The following is an 18751-nucleotide window of genomic DNA, read 5'->3' as shown; positions in this document are numbered from 1 at the left end:
AGGCAGACCGGAAACGTGTTTCCGTTTTTAAAAGTTATCAAACCTATTGTTAATATTGTGAAAAACATTTTTTATCAACTTTTCTGAAGGGTTCTTCGGGTGCAAACTTATAAATCTAGTGTCAGTCCTTTTCAAACATTCGCATGCTGCAGTTCCCCACTTTTAAAATGTTTGAATTTGTTCATTTTTTTTGGTACGCTTTTGTTGCCTGCAACCTGTACGGAATGGCTAGTTCGGAGAACGATGCCTGCTCACGGTGTATATTAACAGACGCTCCTCTGCAATGCGGTGCCTTTGTTCATGCGGCATTGCACCCACTTTACGATGACATTACTAGTATCCTGGCGACACAGAAGGAAATCCTGGCGATACTGGGCAGCACTCAAAAAGGAAAAGTAACCAGTTTTGACGGAACACCGCAGAAGCTGGTTGCGATCGAAAAAGAAACACTGGAGGAGAAAAAAATGCCACCGCCTGGCTTTCAGCAGATCGGGAAAAGATATTTTTATATTGAACATAAAATTGAACTTAATTGGAATGAAGCTGAAAACTTCTGCAAGGAAAAGGGATGCCATTTGGTGGATTTCCAGAGTAAAGAGGAGTTTGTCGGCATCCGCGAGATACTTAAGAACGATACTTTTTACTGGACTGGCATTAACGATCAAGCCAAAACTGGAAAGTTCGTTTCTGTGTCCTCTGGAAAGCCAGTCACATTTTCCAAGTGGTATAAGGAAAACCATCTCCTTTCGCTACAAAGCGGGCTCTGCGTTGCTGTGCGTGGACGCCTTTTATCTAGTTGGCCATGCGATGTTTCAAGATTTCATTTTATTTGTCAGGCAGTTGATTACTAAAACCAAAATATTATTAAATCTTAGTACAATAATGTAATAATATAACGTTAATCACTTGATACTGTCATATTGTTGTATATAAAGATTTTATATATTCATATAATTACATATTTTAAAATGTAAAATAAAAGTGTATTTCTTTTACATCAATTCTAAATAAAAATTAAAAAAATAAAGTTCGAACCAAATTAGGCTAGTAAGTAAACTAAAATATATCAGTTTAAAATTGTTTAGTTTATTAGTGAACAGTACAAAAATATAGATTTAACAAAAAACATATTGTTTCATTCTACTAAATTCAATTTAAAGGCTTATACATTTATAAATGTATATATTATACATTTATAAATAGCCGCATTTTGAAAATTAGCTAGATCGAGTTGGCAGCCCTAAAGCTAAAAATCGATAGCGTTGACGTCCTTGATGTCCCATCACTACCAATCCAAACGGGCAAGAAGAAGCAACACCGGCTGTGCGATTTTGTAGATTTAAACATAGCGAATCGATTTTTGTATTAAAAGCAAAAATCGGAAACCATGCTTAAGTTGAAACTTGAGGCCCTGGGACATCCCACGCCCAGTGATGTGGCGCTGAGCAGTAAGTGCTACATTTTGGCTTGCAAAAAGCGAATTTATGGGCTCATTCCTCTATGCCCGCAGACCGCAAGGAATTCGCCAGCACAGTCCTTTGGGTGGAGGACCAGAAAATCCGACTTTATACCATTGAGGATCGCGAAAAGCTGCGTAACATAGACAACCCAACCATGTGGGAGGAGGGCTACATAAAGTACTGTGCGGATCTCAACATGCCGCCTTTGGAAAGCCAACAGGAGCAGTTGGCCTGGATTCTCAGTCACGCCGTGCGCCTCGAGTTCCTGGACGATCCGGCCCAGTTTGCTGCGATCAACAGCAAGCAGGGTCCACCCCAAAGCAATGGCAAGCAGGCCCACCAGAAGGTCCAGTCTATTTTCGAAGGAAAGATCAATGGTAAGAGTCTCCCCGTTTTTAGTTGATTAAATTACCTTTAACTTCCATAGAATTAGTTTAAGTGAAAAATATATTTATTTAAGTACAATGTTTTCTATAATTAATGATTTCGACCAATAACGAAATTCAATTGATTCCGAACAAGATTTTAATTTATTTCAAAGAATACATATAATATTAGTATTTAAATTTTGAAGCTAGTATAATTCTATTGTAAACAACATTTACAATAAATGAATTATTACGGAGTAAATCAATTAGAAACGTAAAATTTTATGCATAAAATTATACACTAAGTAATCATTCTGTTTTCTTCCACCCAGTTCATGATAAGGCGTTTGTGGATGGTGTGCGCCTGCTGGCCAGCAAACTGAATGTGCCGCACCACCCAAACCACCTACTGCAACTGGAGGCCGTTGCTAGGGTGGTGCATGAACGCCTTTCACCCGCCGCCAAGGGACGGAAGCCGGTTCTGGGCACACCCTTCCCATTCGACAAGGGCAACGATGTGGTCTCGTCCACCGATCCTGCCCTGGACCTACCCATGCGCATCCTGCGCCTTTTACAGATCCAGAGCCTGCGCCAGCTGCAAACGCATATTAACGAAACGATTGTGGCGGTGCAGAATATCACGGCCAATCCAAAGACTGACACCAAGTTGGGCAAGGTGGGATTTTAGGTATTTTTAAAGTGCAGGAAGCCCATCAGCAACAATTAATAGGCCCATGTATCAATTTACATGTAAAACACTTCTGCTGATGGTCAAAAAACTTTAACTCTAAAGAAGTTTTGGGTTTTTATCAATTTCTGTAAAATTATTTCCTAAGTAAATCAATTATACATTTTAAAGAGATAAAAATTATACAAACTTATGGTTATAGGGCCTTAATTATTGATTATTCTTCCCAGGTCCTCAGTCAAAAGGCCTAGATCGCCAGTCATCTTAGGTTATTTGTGAGCATGAACTAAAAATCAATAGGTAACAATATACAGACTTATTAAAATTTCCCAAAAAACCCAAAACCTTTGTTGAGTTTAAATGTTTATGTATAAGAAAGGTGAATTTTGATATTGTAACATTCAGTTGGCATATACCAAAATGCTTATAAATGAGTTTTCTGCGACTACAAATAAAAACAGCTTATTAAACTATCGTCTTGCAAAGAACTGATGATCACTGGTGCTCTGCGAAGTCTTAGGCTCCTGTTCTTTCGGTTCCTCGACTGTTGCTTTCAGGAAATTCGCATCTGCCAGACGGGCCACGCCCAGTAATCCAACGGCTGGGGCGGAAGAGACGGATCAGAAGACCGGATTTTATATGACATATTAAGTGGCTTACCTGCAGCCAGACTTTTCATAGTGTAATTCTCAAGGGGCTTTGGGCGCTTCTTCGCTTGCGCCAAAATATATGCACCGATCCCAAGAAGACCGATTCCACTGATCAAACGACAGGCCACACAATCCACCTCGTTGGAAACGTTTTCTTTGTACCAAAAAGACAGTCTTCCGATCATTTTGTGAGTATTTTAGAGATATTTAATTTGGGAACGGATTTCCAAAGCAACTTCACGGCACGATTGTTATCGATAAATTTGTAATAACGCAGCGCTGACAACTTGATTTTTTTCACAAAAAATAATTTAGCTAGTTTTCATAATTTTCTTTTTAATTTTATCATTTTTATGTCAGATAAGTGTACAAGCCATGGTTTGTACAATTATGGTTTTTAAATAAATAGATAACTATTTTCCTGATACAGTTTCTTGAAGTACAAAAAATATTTTAAGTTACATTTTCATAGTTTGGAATCTTTAATATTTTAGGAAATTTCTGCATAGCTATTTTATAGCTATGTCCACATTTGTTTAATCGATGTACAAAACAGCTGTAAACTGTAAGCCGGTTCAAAATTGTTTGAGATAAAATGGACTTTCAGCGAAACGATGCTATGCTAATGGAAATTCTGCAGGATAGGAAAACAGTTACTGGATTTTTAGACTCTATTTTCGGTTTTCTGCGGCGCAAGTACACATTTTTGTCTCAGAACCTGAAACTCAATTATGTTGAATGTTTTTTGTTTGGATTTAGCACCGATTTTTACCACACAAAGCGTAATGAAGCAGACAAAATAGGCTTTCCCAAAGGCATGAGGGATCAGATTCTATATGGCGCCATGCAGCGCTACGATCCGGATTGCTGGCTCCAAACCATGACAGCCGAAGATGAAGCCGCAGGTGATGATGGCGAGACTGCTCCCCCTGCCATTGATGAAGTGGTCTTGAAAAGTGAAGATGTAGTCCAGAAGGAAGATAAACGTCCCATAAGAAACGGCCCAGAACCAAAATCCAAAGAACAGACCACATTCTCGCCCAGTGACTACAAAAATGGTGATGTATTCAAAACCCATTGCTGGTCGCAGACCCTGAAAGATGTGGAAATTCAGGTTCACCTTCCCAAAGACCTTCAAGCAGCAAAGAAGCTCAGCATTTCAATCAAAGCCCAGCACATAAAAGTAAGCAACAAACAAGTTCCTGAATTAGTAATCCTCGAGGGAGATCTCAGCCAGCGGATCAAACATAACGAGGCTGTATGGACCATTGATCAGAACCGCTTGCTTATGAGTTTTGGTTAGTAACTGCTTCAAATTACCTTTAAATAATGTAACAAACCTCTGCTCATTATGCCCCAGATAAAGCCAAGGAACTCTGGTGGGAACGTCTCTTCGAAGGGGATCCAGAAATCGATGCCAAGAAGATTGAGTGCGAACGCTATATAGATGATTTACCAGAGGACACCCAAGCCACCATTGAAAAGCTTCGTATGCAGCAATTGGAAGCGGATAAGAAGCAAAATGAAATCCAGACCTCAAACCCCGAACAAAATAAAACTCTGGATCGTTTAAGAACTGCTTGGGATGCTGAAGGTTCCCCCTTTAAAGGACAGCCTTTTGATCCTTCTATTGTAAGAATGAGTTAGGTTTTAGTAAGAATGACAAAGTAAGCTTAGATTTGTGGTAAGTGGTAGTAATTTTTAGTGGCCGACCATAAAAAAATTCTGACCCAAAATTACAGATTTACAGATTTTTATAATGTTCAGATTCCAATTGCTTTAGCATTTGCTAACGGAAAAAAGTAGATTAAATAAATAAAAATAAATCAAATAAAACAAATTCTTGAAATCAAAATGTTAGAAAAACCCTTATTTAATACAACTTTTGTCAACTTACAATTAATTATTAGGAGAACATTATGGAGTTTAAGTTTAATGGGCCTTCAGCTCGAGTTTCTTGCGTTGCAGTTGCACCTTCTGATAGGCGACATCCTTGTGATCGGTGGACCAGGCCAGGTACATGTACGTGGTCAGGAGCAGGGCCAGAACCAGGCGATCCACGCTCATTACATTGGTGGCATACAGAATGACCGACAAACCCACAAACGAGGGATGCCTCACATGTGCATACAGATTTCGCAGTTCCCCAGACTTGTAGTTTATGGGCGGACCATAGGTCTTCAGGTCGTAGTAGGCCTGCTTGATGCCCAGTAGCTCTGGAAGATCCATCACCAAACTTCCGCCAAAGATCACCACCCAACACAGTCCGTGGGTTATAACAAAGGTCCACCAAAGAGGAGCACTTTCGTCCACGTCGATTTGCCACAGAACAATCGACTGTGCCGGCAGCCAGTTGAGAATTAAATACTGCAATATCCAAAGACATAGTTAGGAGCTATTTTTGCCCAATTCGTGGGTATACAAACATGTAAACACAGCGATGACGTCAGGCTATAAATAGTACGCTCTGCCCCCGACAAACCCAAGTTGGCCAGCAGTTTCTTGACCAGCGCTGACTTAAGGAAGCTGTGCTGGAAGATGAATCCCATCACGTAGAGGGTGTCGAACACCACGGGCCCATAGGCAGTCTCCAGGCGCGACTTGTTGTCCAGCAAATTGAAAATCCAGGTGTGAGCCTTTGAAATGGAGCGGGGTGTCGAGAGGAACATCATCAGGCGGCCCACCACGTAAAGAGAATACCCAAAGGTGGCCAAGGACACTAGAAGCACTATGGACTTTGAAACCGAAGCCATGTTTGCCATCAAAATCGTGGAAAAACTATTAGTTACAAGGGAAAACAAAAATTTCAGTCAACGTTTGGAAGTAAGATAGTTAGTGTGACCATGATACCATCGACAAAAATATATATTTATCCGAGGTATCAACCCTTCTCTAATGTAAGATGGTTTGTTCCCTCGCTAAACGTCTATCTTTAGTACTATTTGGGAGTTGCTAGATTATTTTAATATATTGGAACGGCCACTCAGTTTGTAAATGTTTCAATTTTCCCACTAAACGCAAACGAAAAAGTGTAAGTCGAAGCCGAAAGGCCAAGGAAAAGTGTAAGCCCTATTTTGCAAGTAAGAAGTGGTTTGTTAAAGCCGCAAAAAGGCCAGAAAACAGTGAAAAACTGCCGACGCGACAACGATGCATCACAGGGACACGACACTCTCTGGCACACACATACACAAATGGCTTGCAAATGGCGGATGCGTTTTCAAGAAAAAAAAAACGGAGGAAAAAGAAAGACTGCAGTAAATGTGAAATGTTGTGAAAATTGTTGACGTTGCAAGTGACTTATTAATCGGGATAACAGCCTTTAGAGAGACAGAGAGAGGCAGAAGGAAATGAAGAGCGGTGCATGAAGGTTTAAGTGCGGTGCGACGCCCTTTTGTCTTCAGAGGCAAAAGGAAGTTATAATTATTTATCGGTGTCCAATTATTCAAGCTGCCAATTAGCGGCCGACATACTTTCACTGTTTCTCATTGCTGATTTATGAGCTAAAGGGACAGGTGACTTGTTTAGTTTGCCAAAAACTCGGGCGCCACCGTCTGGCCTTCTCTTAACCCCCGCTACCCCGCAAACTTTCCTCATTATTTAGCGATTTTATCAAAGAAAAGGCTAGAAATGAGCATAATTGATGCGCTGACCTCACCACTCACACATGCGAGCTTATCAAAGGCAAGAGACAGGGAGAGCTTATAAGAGAACAAAAGAGAGCGGCTTGCAATCCAATAAATCATAGACTTTAAAATGTTCGTCATCGGGAAAACCAATTGATAATCAACAAATGCCGTCGTCTACGTCAGCAATCAATAACCATTAGCCGTCAACTTTAGACAATATCAGTTCGCCTAATAATAGGCTTTATGAGTCACCCGTTTTTAGAGCAACCTTCCATCTGTGGACCAAAAATTAGGGAAGCGAACTTGACGCTCCCACGCAGGAATAATAAGAACACACGCAGATAAATAACGACATGCCATGCTCTCTTTTGCACCGAGAAAAATATAACAGCATTGCATGTTGCATAAATTGTACAGGAAAAAAGAAAAACAGGGAACAGAGCTTTCTAAAATTAAAACTCTTGAGCCGCTGAAAATAGCAGAGGCAAAAAATATGCATTTATGAATAAATATAAGAAAAATAATGAATGAATGCGAGTACGCTCTCGCTAAAAGTGGAAAAGAGAGCAAGAAAATCACTTGCACCGTTATCAGTGCTGCTGCTTTAAAAGGAAGCTATAAAACGTCCAGCTTCTAAATTCGTTAAAATTGTTATTGATAAGATTTCTTTGTTGTACTGAAGTAAAGTTGTTTTTAACCGACAGTGAACAAGACTGAGATATCGATTTTGAATATTGAGATTCTAAAGAATAAGTATCTAAAGATTTCTGGCCCAATGTTATTTATTTTAAAATACCAAAAGTACTTTTTTAAGTTTTGTGCTTGTTTAACATTTTCCAAATCAGGTGCTATTTGTATACAATGACATAATCCTTATATTCCAATCAGAATCCGCCCCAAGACTAAAGACAGCATTATTACATTTTGTTGTGAATTTTGAAATATATTATGTTAAATTAACACTTTGTGAGCTTGAACGCAAGAAATTCGAATTATTTCACAACCAACTAATTTCGATTTATGAAGTCGTCATTAAAAGATGCTACATGGGGCGTATACTTGACCCTCAAACATCCGCCTTTATATAAACTTAAAAAAGTCAGTTTCTCATTTCTGACCGGTGTTCACCGATAGGAGAGAAATTCCATGTGCCAGCGCGCGACTGCGAGTGTGTAAGTGTGCGGTGGCAGGCAGCTAATTGAAGGCGAGGAGGGGAGGGAAAAACGAAACAACGGCACAGAAAGATAGAAGGAAAAACGGGAAAATTAGGCCAACTGTGCAGTTCGATGCCAGTTTGTCGGTCTGTTGTAACGAGGCCGGGCAGCCAGCGTGTTTTGCATGCTGCCCGACCATAATACATAATTATTTATAGATGGCCATAATGATAATTGGCAGCAAGATTTCGACTTTCACACACACAGACACACTTACTCGCCCCCAGCCGCTGACAAGTCACTCACACACGGGCGCTTTTCTTCCGGTTGATGACCTTTACCGGCGTTTTTATTGTGCTTCTCTTTGGCTCTCTTCTGCTGCTTCTTTAGCTACGTTACGCCCGGAATTCGCTGTACGGGCTTACTTACTTTCCGTTAAATGGTATCGATTTGTTTGACGGAAACCCGTTTTTATTGTCATTAAATATTAATTGAACTTTGTAGAGCGCAAATATGTACGTTGGTATTTGGACAGCCCACCCATCCGAAGAAAAGAAACGAAAGAGCGCGAGTCTTAAGCAAATAGGCAAACAAAAAAATTCTATGGGTAAATAATACCCAAGTGGATTTGAAATTTCCTCAAGTAATTACAACAAACTTGTCGAAGTTGCACTGGCTAACAAAGAAGACCCTAGGAACTTTCTTTACCCAGATTTTCTTTGTTCAAAAAAAATACCTTCACTGTTATTTATTTGAAACAGTTCAAGATGTGAATACCGTAATAATTTAAAAGAAGTTGACTAAAAATTTGTAAGCTTCAGCGAGTGGTTTTAAAAACTTAAAATTCATGTGAGTAGATTTAAGCAATTTAAAACCTCTGTGAATAGACCTAAATTTAAATAAATGAACCTACAGTTCTGCTGTTTTTGCGATTCTCTGCAAAATATCACGTAGGTTTAAATGTGGATAAAAAGCCGAAACACAGTCAGAATCTTTTAGCCAGAAACATGACGCGAGCAAGCAAAGCAGAAGGAATAAGAAGTAAAAAAAAGAAATACTCGACCTGCCAGTTGCCAGTTATCGCAAGCGATGAGAGCAACAACCTTGAATTGAAATTTTTGCAATTTGTGAATTCTTCCACTGAGCTCGTGGAGCCAGCGAAATTTCAAGTTCTGTTCTAACTGTTTGTGGTGGGAGAAAAGAGAAAAAGTGGCAGAGAGTCTACAAGCTGAGAAAGAGCGATAACACACAGAAAATAAACTAGTACCAATAAAACTTTCAATTTTTCAAACAATAAATTTTACCAAAATACTCCAAAGTTAAATGTTTAATTCTACATACGAATAAGTGTTTTTTTTTTATAAGAAATTTAAAGGGCCTGCATTTTCGGTTTTTTTTTTGTAATTGTAGTTGGTTGTTTTACAAGATTTTAATTGTGTAATAGTTAAAATAGTCAAAATAGTTTTTGTATAAAGAAACCTATATATATATGGTCAATCAACGTTTTGAAAGTTGCATAACGACATAAAGGGAACATATAAGACGAATCTTTCATCCAATCGATTATAAAATTGGTTGAAGTGTATAAAGTGGGAGAGCCGGAAGATTGCGAATCGCGACCCAGCTCTGCTGTGAATCTTTTCACTCGCCTCTTGCCATTCGCATCGTGTCCGCGGAGTTTTACGGTGAAGATTACCAGTGCTATATTTTTTCCAGTGAGCCAATCGTCAAATTTGCATACGTGTGCGTCAGAATCTGGACTTTTTGCTTTATTTTAAGTTGTTGTTCTTTTTCGATTTGTCTTTTGTACTTTTTAATCTGCGTCAACACCTTCGGGTGCAGAAAATGACTACTAACTTTCGTTCAAGGCTGCACAGCAGCTGCTTCGTAAGCTAATTTTATTCTTTGTCTGCTTCCTACGGGCTACAATTTAAGTCTCTGCTCTGAGGAGAATTCAATAATATCAGCTTGAGTTTCTTATCGCCCATCCCACGTCAAATTAAATTCATGCAAGCGACCTTTTTGACTAAATTTGAAATTCATCCTAATTTGAATCCGAGTTGACCAAGCGGATGTCCACTGTATAAACCGGATTCCAGGAAAATTGAGCCACCCAACAGTGCATTTGTTTATCTCAGCGAATAAAAATAAAATTATCAACCGCGTACCGTTTTATTAATATCATGTCAGGCAAGCACAGGCAACTGCAATAACAACGTTGTCATACAAAAAGAGAGTTTTTGTATGGGTTTTGGTGCCATTCCCCGGCCGGTAAACTGATAAGCACGTACAACGTACTCAAACAATCCGACTATATATAGCATAATTGCTATTGAACATTGTCGTTGATCTGCCGCTCAATGAACATTTCTTGCCACTTTTTTGGTTTTTGAGCCCCACGTCATCACTTGGCACTAGTAAAAGTTCTAAAGCTGATAATGTTTAAGGAACTATAGCCATGTTGAACAATTTTGTTTGATAGCAAATGTGTAGACGAGTGACCCCAAAAAGCATTTCTAACATTTCCACACTTGAGATTATTTTTTGCTTCGTTGGTCGGTTTATTTAGCAACGATTCATAGAAAACGTGGCTGTAATTGTGGGTTTCCCCCTTTTATTGAAGCGCATTATCTTCAAAAATCTGTTTTGCCATAATTTTTTATTTATAAGTGCTGAATGCCTATTAAGTAGAATAGTAAAAAATTAAATTAAATTAATCGCAATAAAATTATATATTGAAAATCGTGCTCAAAAGATTAATTAATATATGTTGATAGTCGTGCTCGAAAAATTAATAAGTGTCCTTTTATTTTATTGACAGCTTTCGCAAAGGAGATCCTTGAGAAAAACCCACGCCTGAACCGGAAAGATATGCAAATATGGACTTCCACATACTGATCGTCATCGGTTGTGTGTTCAGCGCCTCGCTGCTCTCGTTCCTGTTTATCAACAAGATCTTCCGGCGGAAGACTTTCGAGGAGGTGGTGGCCGAGAAGCGTGCTTTGAGTGCCAATCTCTACAAGGCAGCCGGTGGAGCGGCTACCAAGAAGCCCAAGAAGAAGGAACTCAAACGCGAGAAGAAGCAACGTCAGAGGGAACAGCAGCGGGATGTGAACAACGAACCGGAACCTGAAGAGCCCGAGGACTTCTCCGACGGTCAGTCCGAGGGCCAGGGATCGGTTGCTGATGAGGAACCTGGTCTGTCCAAGCAGCATGTTGAGTTCGAACCCGATGCAGAGATCCTGAATGAGCAACGTCGACCCAGTAGCGTTGCCGAAAAAGAGAATCAGCCGTCCGTTGCTGGCAAAAAAGGCAAAAAGGATAAGCGCAACGGCGCTGGCAATAAGACCGCCGGTATCCTGGTTAACAAAAACGAAACTGTGGTCGTCAAAGCTCCAGTCAATTCCGAGGAGACACCCTCTTTGAATAACTTTGAGACCAAGGTACCCAAGGATGTGGTGGAACTTAAGAAACAGGAGCAAAAGGAGCGCAAGGAGGATAACAATAATAAGCAGCAAACCCAGAAGAAGAATGGTGGTGGTAGCGTGGCCAAAAAGGAGAAGCCAGCAGCTGGCGAAGCTGAGGCACCTGTTGTGGCCAAACAGATTCTCAAGCAACAGCAGAATGGTTCGCCCAAAACCCAGCACAACCAGGCCAACAACAAGACCAAGCAACAGCAGCAAAACAAAAAACAAAATCAGAAGGAAACCCTCACAGCCAAGGATTTGGCTCAGGCCTTGGATAAACTGGCCGATCACCAGAACCAGACCATTGGCGTCAATGCTCTGATGAATGTGTTTTCCCGTGCCGAGCTAAATCGGTCTGAGATTCAGATACTCATCGACTATCTGCTGAACAAGCAACAAGATATGCCCTCTTCGCATTCGGAATGGTCGGATGACATCTGCCAGAAGCTCAAGCGGCAACTGGAGGAAAAGGAAAAGTTGCTCGCCGAGGAGCAGGAGGCCTCCATTGGCATCCAGGCCAAGCTGCGCGAGCTGCGTCAGGAGGTCAACACGGAGCGCGCCCAGATGCACGCCCGCATCCAGGCCTACAACGATAAGTTACAGGGCAAAGAGCAGGAGCTGTCTGCCCTTAACCAGGAGTTGTCCAGTCTGAATGACAAGTTGGCGCTCGAGCGACAGCAGTTCCAGGTAGGTGAAAACAAATCGATTTGCGGTTTAATTCAAATTCTTTTAAATTTGGTAAAGTCATTAGGAAAGCAAACTGTTTAGTTACTAAGACTTTCAATTAATTTTAATAACTTTTAGGTTTTAAAATTGCCGTAAGTCCATAACAATATTAACTATCTGGGACTAAGTATACTTAAAACTTAAAATTTGGCATTATAATAGATGATGTTCGGTTGCTAAGATATGAATTAAATGTAACTGTTTTATTTTAGACACTCTTGAGAGAGAAGCAAGCCAACTCGCAGGATCTTGTGCAGTTGCAGCGCCTGCAACAGGACCTTGCTCACAAGGAGAAGTGCCTGGCGGAGATGACCGCGTTCGTCAACGCAGAGACCCAGCAGAAGAACGAGGTGATCCAGCAGCAGGCGCAGCAACTGCAGGCCCTAGAGCTGCAACGCGACGAGCTTGAAGCGCGTCAGAATAACAGCATCTTTGAGCTGGAACAGCGCAAACAGTTGGAGGCAGAGACCGCCGACCTCAAGCAGGAGTTGTGCGCCGTCGCGCAGGCGCAGTCGGAGCTACAGCGCGTCCACGCCGCCGAGTTGCAAGAGCTGCGCCAGCAGGCGTCCACCCTGGAGACCAGTAACCAGGCCCTTAGCCTGCAGCTCACCCAGGCCGCCAGCAGTGCCGTTCAGGCCACGGCCGCCCAGTCGGAGCAGGCCCAGGTCCAGACGGAAGCTCTGGCCCAGAAGCAGCAGGAGCTGATTGCCCTGCGCTCGCAGGTGGGCTCGCTGACGGATGCCCAGGCCCAGCAGCAGAAGCAGGCCGCCGCTTTGCAGTCGCAACTCCAGGAGGCGCAACAGCGGGCCGAGCAGCTGCAGGCCAAGGAGCAGCAGCTGCAGCAGGAGCTCCAGGAGCAGCGGGAGAAGAATAATGTAAGTAGAAACGAAAAGAAACTAGGAGCTGTAATCAACAGCTTTGTATATTTTGTATGTTTGTATTGATGTTTAAATCATTCTGATTCTATCCGTTTCGTTTATTAATTCTCAATTATAATCTTAGTAAAAACTTTCAAATTTGTTTATAAATTATGTTTTTTTTAATGTACACTGAGAGTCAAAATTTATAACTTAAGATGTCAGCCATAGCGGCAAGATCTTTCCCCTCAACTATATTATTTATATGGTTTTTCTTTTCAGTTTGGTTAAGTTAATTTTTTTAGCACCCATAATTATTTTTACATTAAAATAAAATATTTATCATACAAATCTTAAACCAAAATTAAGTGTTTGTCAAGTGACAATGAAATAAAGTACATTTAAGTCTTAAAATAAAAAGATATACCAATTATGAATAATAAGTTGAGAAAGGATTCCAATCTAACTGACTAATGGCTTTACATTCGCATTGTTAGTGTAAAAGTTTCTGTTGTCTTTTGCATCCGCACTTGTTCGCCTTTTTTTACTGCATCCTTTACTAATTGCCACGTATTTGTGTTTCGTCAGGACGTGCGTATGAAAAATTGGAAGTTGATCGAGGCGTTGCAAAATGCCGAAGCATCAACAGCTAAGGCAACGGCTAAGACGAAAACAAATACAGTGCAATCCGTAGGCGTAAGTGCATGATCTCGGCCCGCACCTTCTGCTTTCCTTTATGATTTTATCTGGAAAAACCATGTGACGATAATTGCATTTTTAAATCATTGCAGCAACAACACAAAGAGCTGCAGCAGCAGCAACAAAAGGCAGTGGCCGCCAATGGAGGCGGAAGTGCCAGCTCAGCCAAGAGCGAGCAGCAGAGGATCCGCGACCTCTACCAGCGCCTGTATCCCGATGCAGTGAAAGCGCAGTCGGGCAATGCACTGCAGGCATCCTTTGACCAGTGGCTGGAACAGGTCCTGTCCACCCATGTCAAGCAGCAGCAGGATGTGCTGCGGCAGAAGCTCGAGGCGGAGAAGGCAGAGAAACAGAGCAGCAGTAGTCATAAGTCCACACAATCAAACAACAGTAGCAGTAGCAACCACAATAGCACCCACAACAATATTAGTAGCAATAATAGTAGTTCGAATAGCCAATCCTCCTCCGCCGCCGAGCAGCAGGAGCTGCATAAACAGATCCTGCAGCTGCGCGAGTGCAACGACAAGCTCACCCAGCTGGTCACCAAGACGGTAAGTCGTCCCTAGTGACATGGTCACTAAAATGGATTAGTAGCGACCTTTAGGGCAATCGAAAATCCTTTTTAAATGTGGTTCTAAATTGATTGTCTATTATTTGCACAGACCAACACGCTGATGGACTTGGAGGAGCGTGCTCGCGAGCAGGACGAGCACTGGCGTGGCATCGTCGACCAGAAAGAGCAGCAGATCCTTATGCTGCAGCAGCATGCCTCCAACGGAGAACAGGTAAGATTCTTTTATTTTGTTTTAAAAAATAACTGGGAGATTGGCAGTAGATTGTTGAGATATTAAGTTAACTATTGTGATGGCTATAGAGGCGGTTGTTCTCAAACAGCCACTATCACTACAAAGCCAAGAAAATCTATAAAATCAATATATACTTCCACAAACTTTAATAAACATTTCATAATGCTTTCAGGACATTTAATGTCTTAGAGACAGAAGATGAAAGGAAAGGAGGAAAGGAAGGGAGGCCAACAACGACGATAAACTGACAAGCATCCGCAGAGTTTGTCCAACTTCCATTACAACAGCAACAGTAAAAAACAAACAGTTCTAACAATTTATTAAGTTTAAAGTTAAAGTAACAGGATAAGGGCGAGGAAAATTATGTAAACTTAAAGCATGCCCCACAACAACAACAACAGCAACATTAAACATTTTATAGTAGCGAAAAGCAACAATTATAAGAATGAAGAACTACGGAACGCTTTAAGAAATTATACACACATAACTAAAGCAAGATAATGATAACAATCGAAACTTGTGCAATGTTAAACGAGAAGAAAAGAAGAAGCGCTAGCAAAGGAAAAGTCAGACTCTGTACACAGAAGCAGGCAATTTCCACCCAAGCCCTACCGCAAAAAAAAAACTAAAAGCAACCCGGAAGAACAGTAACAAAATCCATTGCTGCTGCTACTTTATAATTATTATTTATCCAATACTTCGCATGCAGTTATTATTATTTGTGTTACACTTGCATTTAAAAAAGCGCTATAAACAATTGTATATGTATCTTATGTTAAGCAAATGAATTTAAAACCCATCTACTTAAAAGGAGAAACCACAAAAATAAAACAAACTAAATAGTATGAGTGTATGAACACGTATGTTTTGTATGTTTTCCATAATTGTTTTCCGTTTCTATGTACTTTTAATTTTCCGCCGCGGAGCAGCGTAAAGTATTTAAACACAAGAAAAGTAAACGGCAGCAGCAACAATTAATTAAGCGTATATAAACAAGAAAATAACTATTTTTATATAAAACTGAATGAGAAACTATCTTATAAGTAAACGCAAATTAAACTCACGAATGCTAACTAGCAATTAATTGTCGGGAACCTGTTGCATGCGACATACTGAGAAATTAACAAATTAATTAGAAACCAACAAATTCAAGTCCATCAGCGACCACAACAAACACAAAAGAATGAGCTGCATTGTAAGGATTTATGATGTTTAATTTACGATAAATGAGAATTAAATATATACACACACATATGAGAAAGACATTTGACCTTTGACATTTGACTAATAAATAGTTGAGCTTTGATGCTTAATTACTGGTGGCGGCTCTGCTGGGAATTTGCAGATTCTGCAGCGGAATGACCATGTGAAATGGATACTGTAGTAGTTCAGTGCACGACGGCCGCTTCTTGGGATTCAACTGAAGACAGTTCTTGGCCATCTGAAAATAGAGCCGAGATAATTAAACACATCTATTTTAGTCGCATTTTAATAAAATCCCCCGTTTTTAAGAGAAAGTTTTAGACAAAGACTTCAAGGTCCCACCTATTCACGATGTTCAATCAAACATTGTTTTAATCAAATCTTCAATTCTTTTAAATGCTGTTTTAAAATGGATTTTAATGTAAATAGTAGTTTAGAATTATAAAAAGCCCGCCAAACTCACATGAACCAGCATGACGGGATAGTAGGGAGGAATGGGAGGATATTCGATGCTGGTGCCCGGAGTGGCGATTGCACTCATCTTGGCATAGATGTTCCGTATGTGGCCAAAGGGCGTCTTTTGGTAGAGCAGCAGGTACAGGATGCAGCCCAGCGACCACACATCCGACTTGGTCGAAATCTTGATCTTGGGCTGGTTGGCTCCGCGCATCGGACTGTTGCCCGTGGAGGTGTCCGTCAAGGCCTCCGGACTGATGTAGTTGAAAGTACCCGCCTGCGAAAACTTGATGATGCTCGTCGAGTCCACAGATATATTGCTGGCGATGCCAAAATCGATCAGCTTCAGTCTCCCGCTGACCATTAGAAAGTTGGCCGGCTTGAGGTCCGAGTGGATGACACCGTGCTGGTGGATGTAGTTGACCGCCTGCAGCATCTGGTACAGGATGTTCATCAGGCTGTAAAGGGGCAGGTTGGTGGTGTAGCTCTGCAGGATCTTGTTCAGGTCGCAATCGCCCTTCTCCATTACCATGTACAGCTTGGATTCTTCCCGTACTAGTTGACTGTAAAAAAGAGTTTCATTAGAAGATATAAGCTAAGATAGTTTTAGCTAGAGGACAGGTGATCAAAGCAGACAACTATACATACTAATTCAGGTAGCTAAGTTATTAGTTAACATATTAAAACCTTCAAACTCACTAATCGTAAAGCGCAACCACGCAGACGTTTCCTTGAAGTTTAGCCAGGAGCTTGGTTTCGTTAAGATACCCCTGCACCACTTGGGGATCGGCCTGCAGATCCACCACCTTTAGGGCATACTCGTCTCCCGAGTCAGAACGACGTGCTAAATAAACCAAGCTGGATCCGCCGCTGCCAAGCTTTTTGGAAATCGTGTACTCGTGATTCTTGATTTTCAGAATACTAGAGGTGGTTGAAGAGGAAGTGTTAGGCGGATCAGGAGGTACGGCAACGGGAGGAACAGGCACCAATTCATTGGGCTCCACGACCTGAACATTGTCTTTATCTTTATCTGACTCCCGGAATACATTGTCCAGAGACCTTTTGGACTGATGATGACTTTGCGGAGGATCTGCCTTTGGGGGCTCTGGAATGTCGGGACTCTCGCTGATGGTGTCGCAGAGCGAGAAGATTATGCTATCAGAGGCAACGGGAGCAGCACGACTCACGGTCATGGGCGTTTGGAAGAGCACCTTCTGCGCACGGAAGTCGTTGGACACAACACTTCGACTTTTTCCAGCCAGCGAAGAACCCACGGTTCGCACCTGAGGGGTGATAAAGTCCGCATCCTGTTTCGGTTTCGATGAGGAGGAGATCTCATTGCGCAGTGGCGTTTCAGTGGCCTGGAGTGGACGCCTTTCGGACAGAGCTTGAATGGTGGGCACTGGCTTCTTAGCCACCTGCTTCTCGGACTTCGCAGACGGAGAACCCTGACTGTTGCAATTGATGCCCATGTTGTTAAACCTTCCCAGGAACGACAGATTCGAATCGGATTGCTTGAGAGGAACGGCGGGGTTGCTGTTGGTTAACTCTTGGGAGGGACTTAGCACGAAGGAATCGTTTAGGATGGCGCAGTTCAGGTTGTGATTGCTCTTCACGTCCTCCTCCTCGCTGTCAGAATCCATCATGGTCAACTCCGACACGCGGCGGGGTCTAAAAAATATAGAATGCAAAAATGTTGAACAAATCTGGTAAATAAAATTACAAGTTCTTGAAAATAAAGTTGCACTTGGTACATTAAATAAATAAATAAAAATAAAATAAACAAATAAACAAAATACCTATGTATTTTAAGGTACTTATTATATTTTAAGGTACTTATAATTTAAATTTTCTTTAAAAACTATTTTTTTTCAGTGACCATGGAAGTTACCTAGGTAAAATTCTTGATAAATACTGGGTAATTTTTTTTAATCTTTAATGTTTATGATCTTATAATACTTATGAGTAGTTCGACCTTCGGATTTTGGTAATGGAAATCAAATTAAGAATATGGTCACCATTAAAGAAGACTGATCAGTTGCGGGTAAAGCAATGAAATAGAAACCCTTAAAGTGAATTAAGATCCTTGATTGTAATTTACGTAGTAGTGGATAGTGTATACCAAATTTCCCAAATGATAACCCGGTCCTTACAGCATATCCAAGGAGGTAGGTTGTGGATGTGGCTCATTCTCCTTGCCCCTCGCCTGGACTTGGAAAGACGCCACCGGCTGCTGTTTTTGTTCTCCTTCAGCCGCTGACCGCGATCGCAGCGGTCGGTATGGCGTATTGAAGTCGTCCTCAGAGTCGGAAGCCCATCCCAGTGCCACCAAGTCCTTGGTGCGGCGCGGCACAGGCGTGGTCATATTACAATTTCTTTTTTTCTACACGACAAACTTATAAATCCAATAGCCGAATGCTAGGTTTAAATACTTTTGTTTTTTAATTTAAGTGTGACCGGAGCTCAAAGTTTGAAAAAAACAGAGGGCGCTAAAAAATATACTAAAAAAATACATGCAAATTTAAAAATTATTACAAAAAATAACCGTTTCTTTCAAATGTTGTACTAAACAGAAGGCGAGATATCTGGAT

At 41.2% G+C, this 18751-nt stretch overlaps 7 protein-coding genes across 10 annotated transcripts; 4 read left to right on the top strand and 3 right to left on the bottom strand.

The window, feature by feature from the left end:
• The first annotated feature begins 71 nt into the window (after window positions 1-71).
• LOC121467604 (accessory gland protein Acp29AB-like) lies at window positions 72-1110 on the top strand. The gene has a single exon (XM_041709479.1). The coding sequence runs from the start codon at window positions 144-146 to the stop codon at window positions 849-851; it is 708 nt and encodes a 235-aa protein (XP_041565413.1). The 5' UTR covers window positions 72-143; the 3' UTR covers window positions 852-1110.
• A 168-nt stretch (window positions 1111-1278) lies between these two features.
• On the top strand, window positions 1279-2990 carry LOC108140806 (RNA transcription, translation and transport factor protein). Its single transcript, XM_017263805.2, has 3 exons — window positions 1279-1448; window positions 1511-1837; window positions 2161-2990. Exons 1-3 carry the CDS (start codon window positions 1388-1390, stop codon window positions 2514-2516), a joined length of 744 nt encoding a protein of 247 aa, XP_017119294.1. The 5' UTR covers window positions 1279-1387; the 3' UTR covers window positions 2517-2990.
• LOC108140807 lies at window positions 2867-3427 on the bottom strand. Its single transcript, XM_017263806.2, has 2 exons — window positions 3177-3427; window positions 2867-3117 (listed from the first exon to the last, which is right to left on the bottom strand). The coding sequence occupies exons 1-2, from the start codon at window positions 3349-3351 to the stop codon at window positions 2987-2989; spliced, it is 306 nt and encodes a 101-aa protein (XP_017119295.1). The 5' UTR covers window positions 3352-3427; the 3' UTR covers window positions 2867-2986.
• A 284-nt stretch (window positions 3428-3711) lies between these two features.
• On the top strand, window positions 3712-4993 carry LOC108140586 (nudC domain-containing protein 3). Its single transcript, XM_017263472.2, has 3 exons — window positions 3712-3862; window positions 3926-4464; window positions 4527-4993. Exons 1-3 carry the CDS (start codon window positions 3762-3764, stop codon window positions 4811-4813), a joined length of 927 nt encoding a protein of 308 aa, XP_017118961.1. The 5' UTR covers window positions 3712-3761; the 3' UTR covers window positions 4814-4993.
• A 16-nt stretch (window positions 4994-5009) lies between these two features.
• Window positions 5010-6021, bottom strand: LOC108140587 (nurim homolog). The gene is made up of 2 exons (XM_017263473.2): window positions 5593-6021; window positions 5010-5533 (listed from the first exon to the last, which is right to left on the bottom strand). The coding sequence occupies exons 1-2, from the start codon at window positions 5926-5928 to the stop codon at window positions 5099-5101; spliced, it is 771 nt and encodes a 256-aa protein (XP_017118962.1). The 5' UTR covers window positions 5929-6021; the 3' UTR covers window positions 5010-5098.
• A 98-nt stretch (window positions 6022-6119) lies between these two features.
• Window positions 6120-15762, top strand: LOC108140584 (putative uncharacterized protein DDB_G0271606). 4 transcript variants are annotated; one of them, XM_017263466.2, is made up of 7 exons: window positions 6120-6197; window positions 10768-12100; window positions 12352-13014; window positions 13585-13692; window positions 13788-14246; window positions 14358-14480; window positions 14674-15762. In XM_017263466.2, the coding sequence occupies exons 2-7, from the start codon at window positions 10826-10828 to the stop codon at window positions 14680-14682; spliced, it is 2637 nt and encodes an 878-aa protein (XP_017118955.1). In that variant the 5' UTR covers window positions 6120-6197; window positions 10768-10825; the 3' UTR covers window positions 14683-15762. The 4 variants fall into 4 exon arrangements, with proteins under 4 accessions (XP_017118955.1, XP_017118959.1, XP_017118956.1 ...); XM_017263467.2 differs by lacking the exon at window positions 6120-6197 and adding an exon at window positions 6211-6228; XM_041709742.1 differs by lacking the exon at window positions 6120-6197 and adding an exon at window positions 9597-9689.
• LOC108140585 (probable serine/threonine-protein kinase mps1) lies at window positions 15698-18611 on the bottom strand. Its single transcript, XM_017263471.2, has 4 exons — window positions 18314-18611; window positions 16860-17831; window positions 16168-16723; window positions 15698-15942 (listed from the first exon to the last, which is right to left on the bottom strand). The coding sequence occupies exons 1-4, from the start codon at window positions 18523-18525 to the stop codon at window positions 15811-15813; spliced, it is 1872 nt and encodes a 623-aa protein (XP_017118960.1). The 5' UTR covers window positions 18526-18611; the 3' UTR covers window positions 15698-15810.
• Window positions 18612-18751: the final 140 nt, after the last annotated feature.

This window comes from Drosophila elegans, unplaced genomic scaffold, assembly GCF_018152505.1.
Source record: "Drosophila elegans isolate 14027-0461.03 unplaced genomic scaffold, ASM1815250v1 contig_476, whole genome shotgun sequence".
NCBI lineage: Eukaryota > Metazoa > Arthropoda > Insecta > Diptera > Drosophilidae > Drosophila > Drosophila elegans.
This window is presented reverse-complemented; position numbering and strand designations above follow the sequence as displayed.

Excerpts from the sequence above, each read along its gene's own strand:
- LOC121467604 (XM_041709479.1), top strand. The coding sequence starts at position 144 with ATGCTGCAGTTCCCCACTTTTAAAATGTTTGAATTTGTTCATTTTTTT.
- LOC108140806 (XM_017263805.2), top strand. The coding sequence starts at position 1,388 with ATGCTTAAGTTGAAACTTGAGGCCCTGGGACATCCCACGCCCAGTGAT. Across the intron at positions 1,449-1,510 it reads CAGTGATGTGGCGCTGAGCA|ACCGCAAGGAATTCGCCAGC; the intron begins GTAAGTGCTACA and ends CTATGCCCGCAG. Across the intron at positions 1,838-2,160 it reads TTTCGAAGGAAAGATCAATG|TTCATGATAAGGCGTTTGTG; the intron begins GTAAGAGTCTCC and ends TCTTCCACCCAG.
- LOC108140807 (XM_017263806.2), bottom strand. The coding sequence starts at position 3,351 with ATGATCGGAAGACTGTCTTTTTGGTACAAAGAAAACGTTTCCAACGAG. Across the intron at positions 3,118-3,176 it reads TATGAAAAGTCTGGCTGCAG|CCGTTGGATTACTGGGCGTG; the intron begins GTAAGCCACTTA and ends CTTCCGCCCCAG.
- LOC108140586 (XM_017263472.2), top strand. The coding sequence starts at position 3,762 with ATGGACTTTCAGCGAAACGATGCTATGCTAATGGAAATTCTGCAGGAT. Across the intron at positions 3,863-3,925 it reads TTCGGTTTTCTGCGGCGCAA|CACCGATTTTTACCACACAA; the intron begins GTACACATTTTT and ends GTTTGGATTTAG. Across the intron at positions 4,465-4,526 it reads CCGCTTGCTTATGAGTTTTG|ATAAAGCCAAGGAACTCTGG; the intron begins GTTAGTAACTGC and ends ATTATGCCCCAG.
- LOC108140587 (XM_017263473.2), bottom strand. The coding sequence starts at position 5,928 with ATGGCAAACATGGCTTCGGTTTCAAAGTCCATAGTGCTTCTAGTGTCC. Across the intron at positions 5,534-5,592 it reads CGTCATCGCTGTGTTTACAT|TATTTAATTCTCAACTGGCT; the intron begins GTTTGTATACCC and ends TGGATATTGCAG.
- LOC108140584 (XM_017263466.2), top strand. The coding sequence starts at position 10,826 with ATGGACTTCCACATACTGATCGTCATCGGTTGTGTGTTCAGCGCCTCG. Across the intron at positions 12,101-12,351 it reads TCGAGCGACAGCAGTTCCAG|ACACTCTTGAGAGAGAAGCA; the intron begins GTAGGTGAAAAC and ends GTTTTATTTTAG. Across the intron at positions 13,693-13,787 it reads ATACAGTGCAATCCGTAGGC|CAACAACACAAAGAGCTGCA; the intron begins GTAAGTGCATGA and ends AAATCATTGCAG.
- LOC108140585 (XM_017263471.2), bottom strand. The coding sequence starts at position 18,525 with ATGACCACGCCTGTGCCGCGCCGCACCAAGGACTTGGTGGCACTGGGA. Across the intron at positions 16,724-16,859 it reads GTGGTTGCGCTTTACGATTA|TCAACTAGTACGGGAAGAAT; the intron begins GTGAGTTTGAAG and ends TCTTTTTTACAG. Across the intron at positions 15,943-16,167 it reads ATCCCGTCATGCTGGTTCAT|ATGGCCAAGAACTGTCTTCA; the intron begins GTGAGTTTGGCG and ends CTCTATTTTCAG.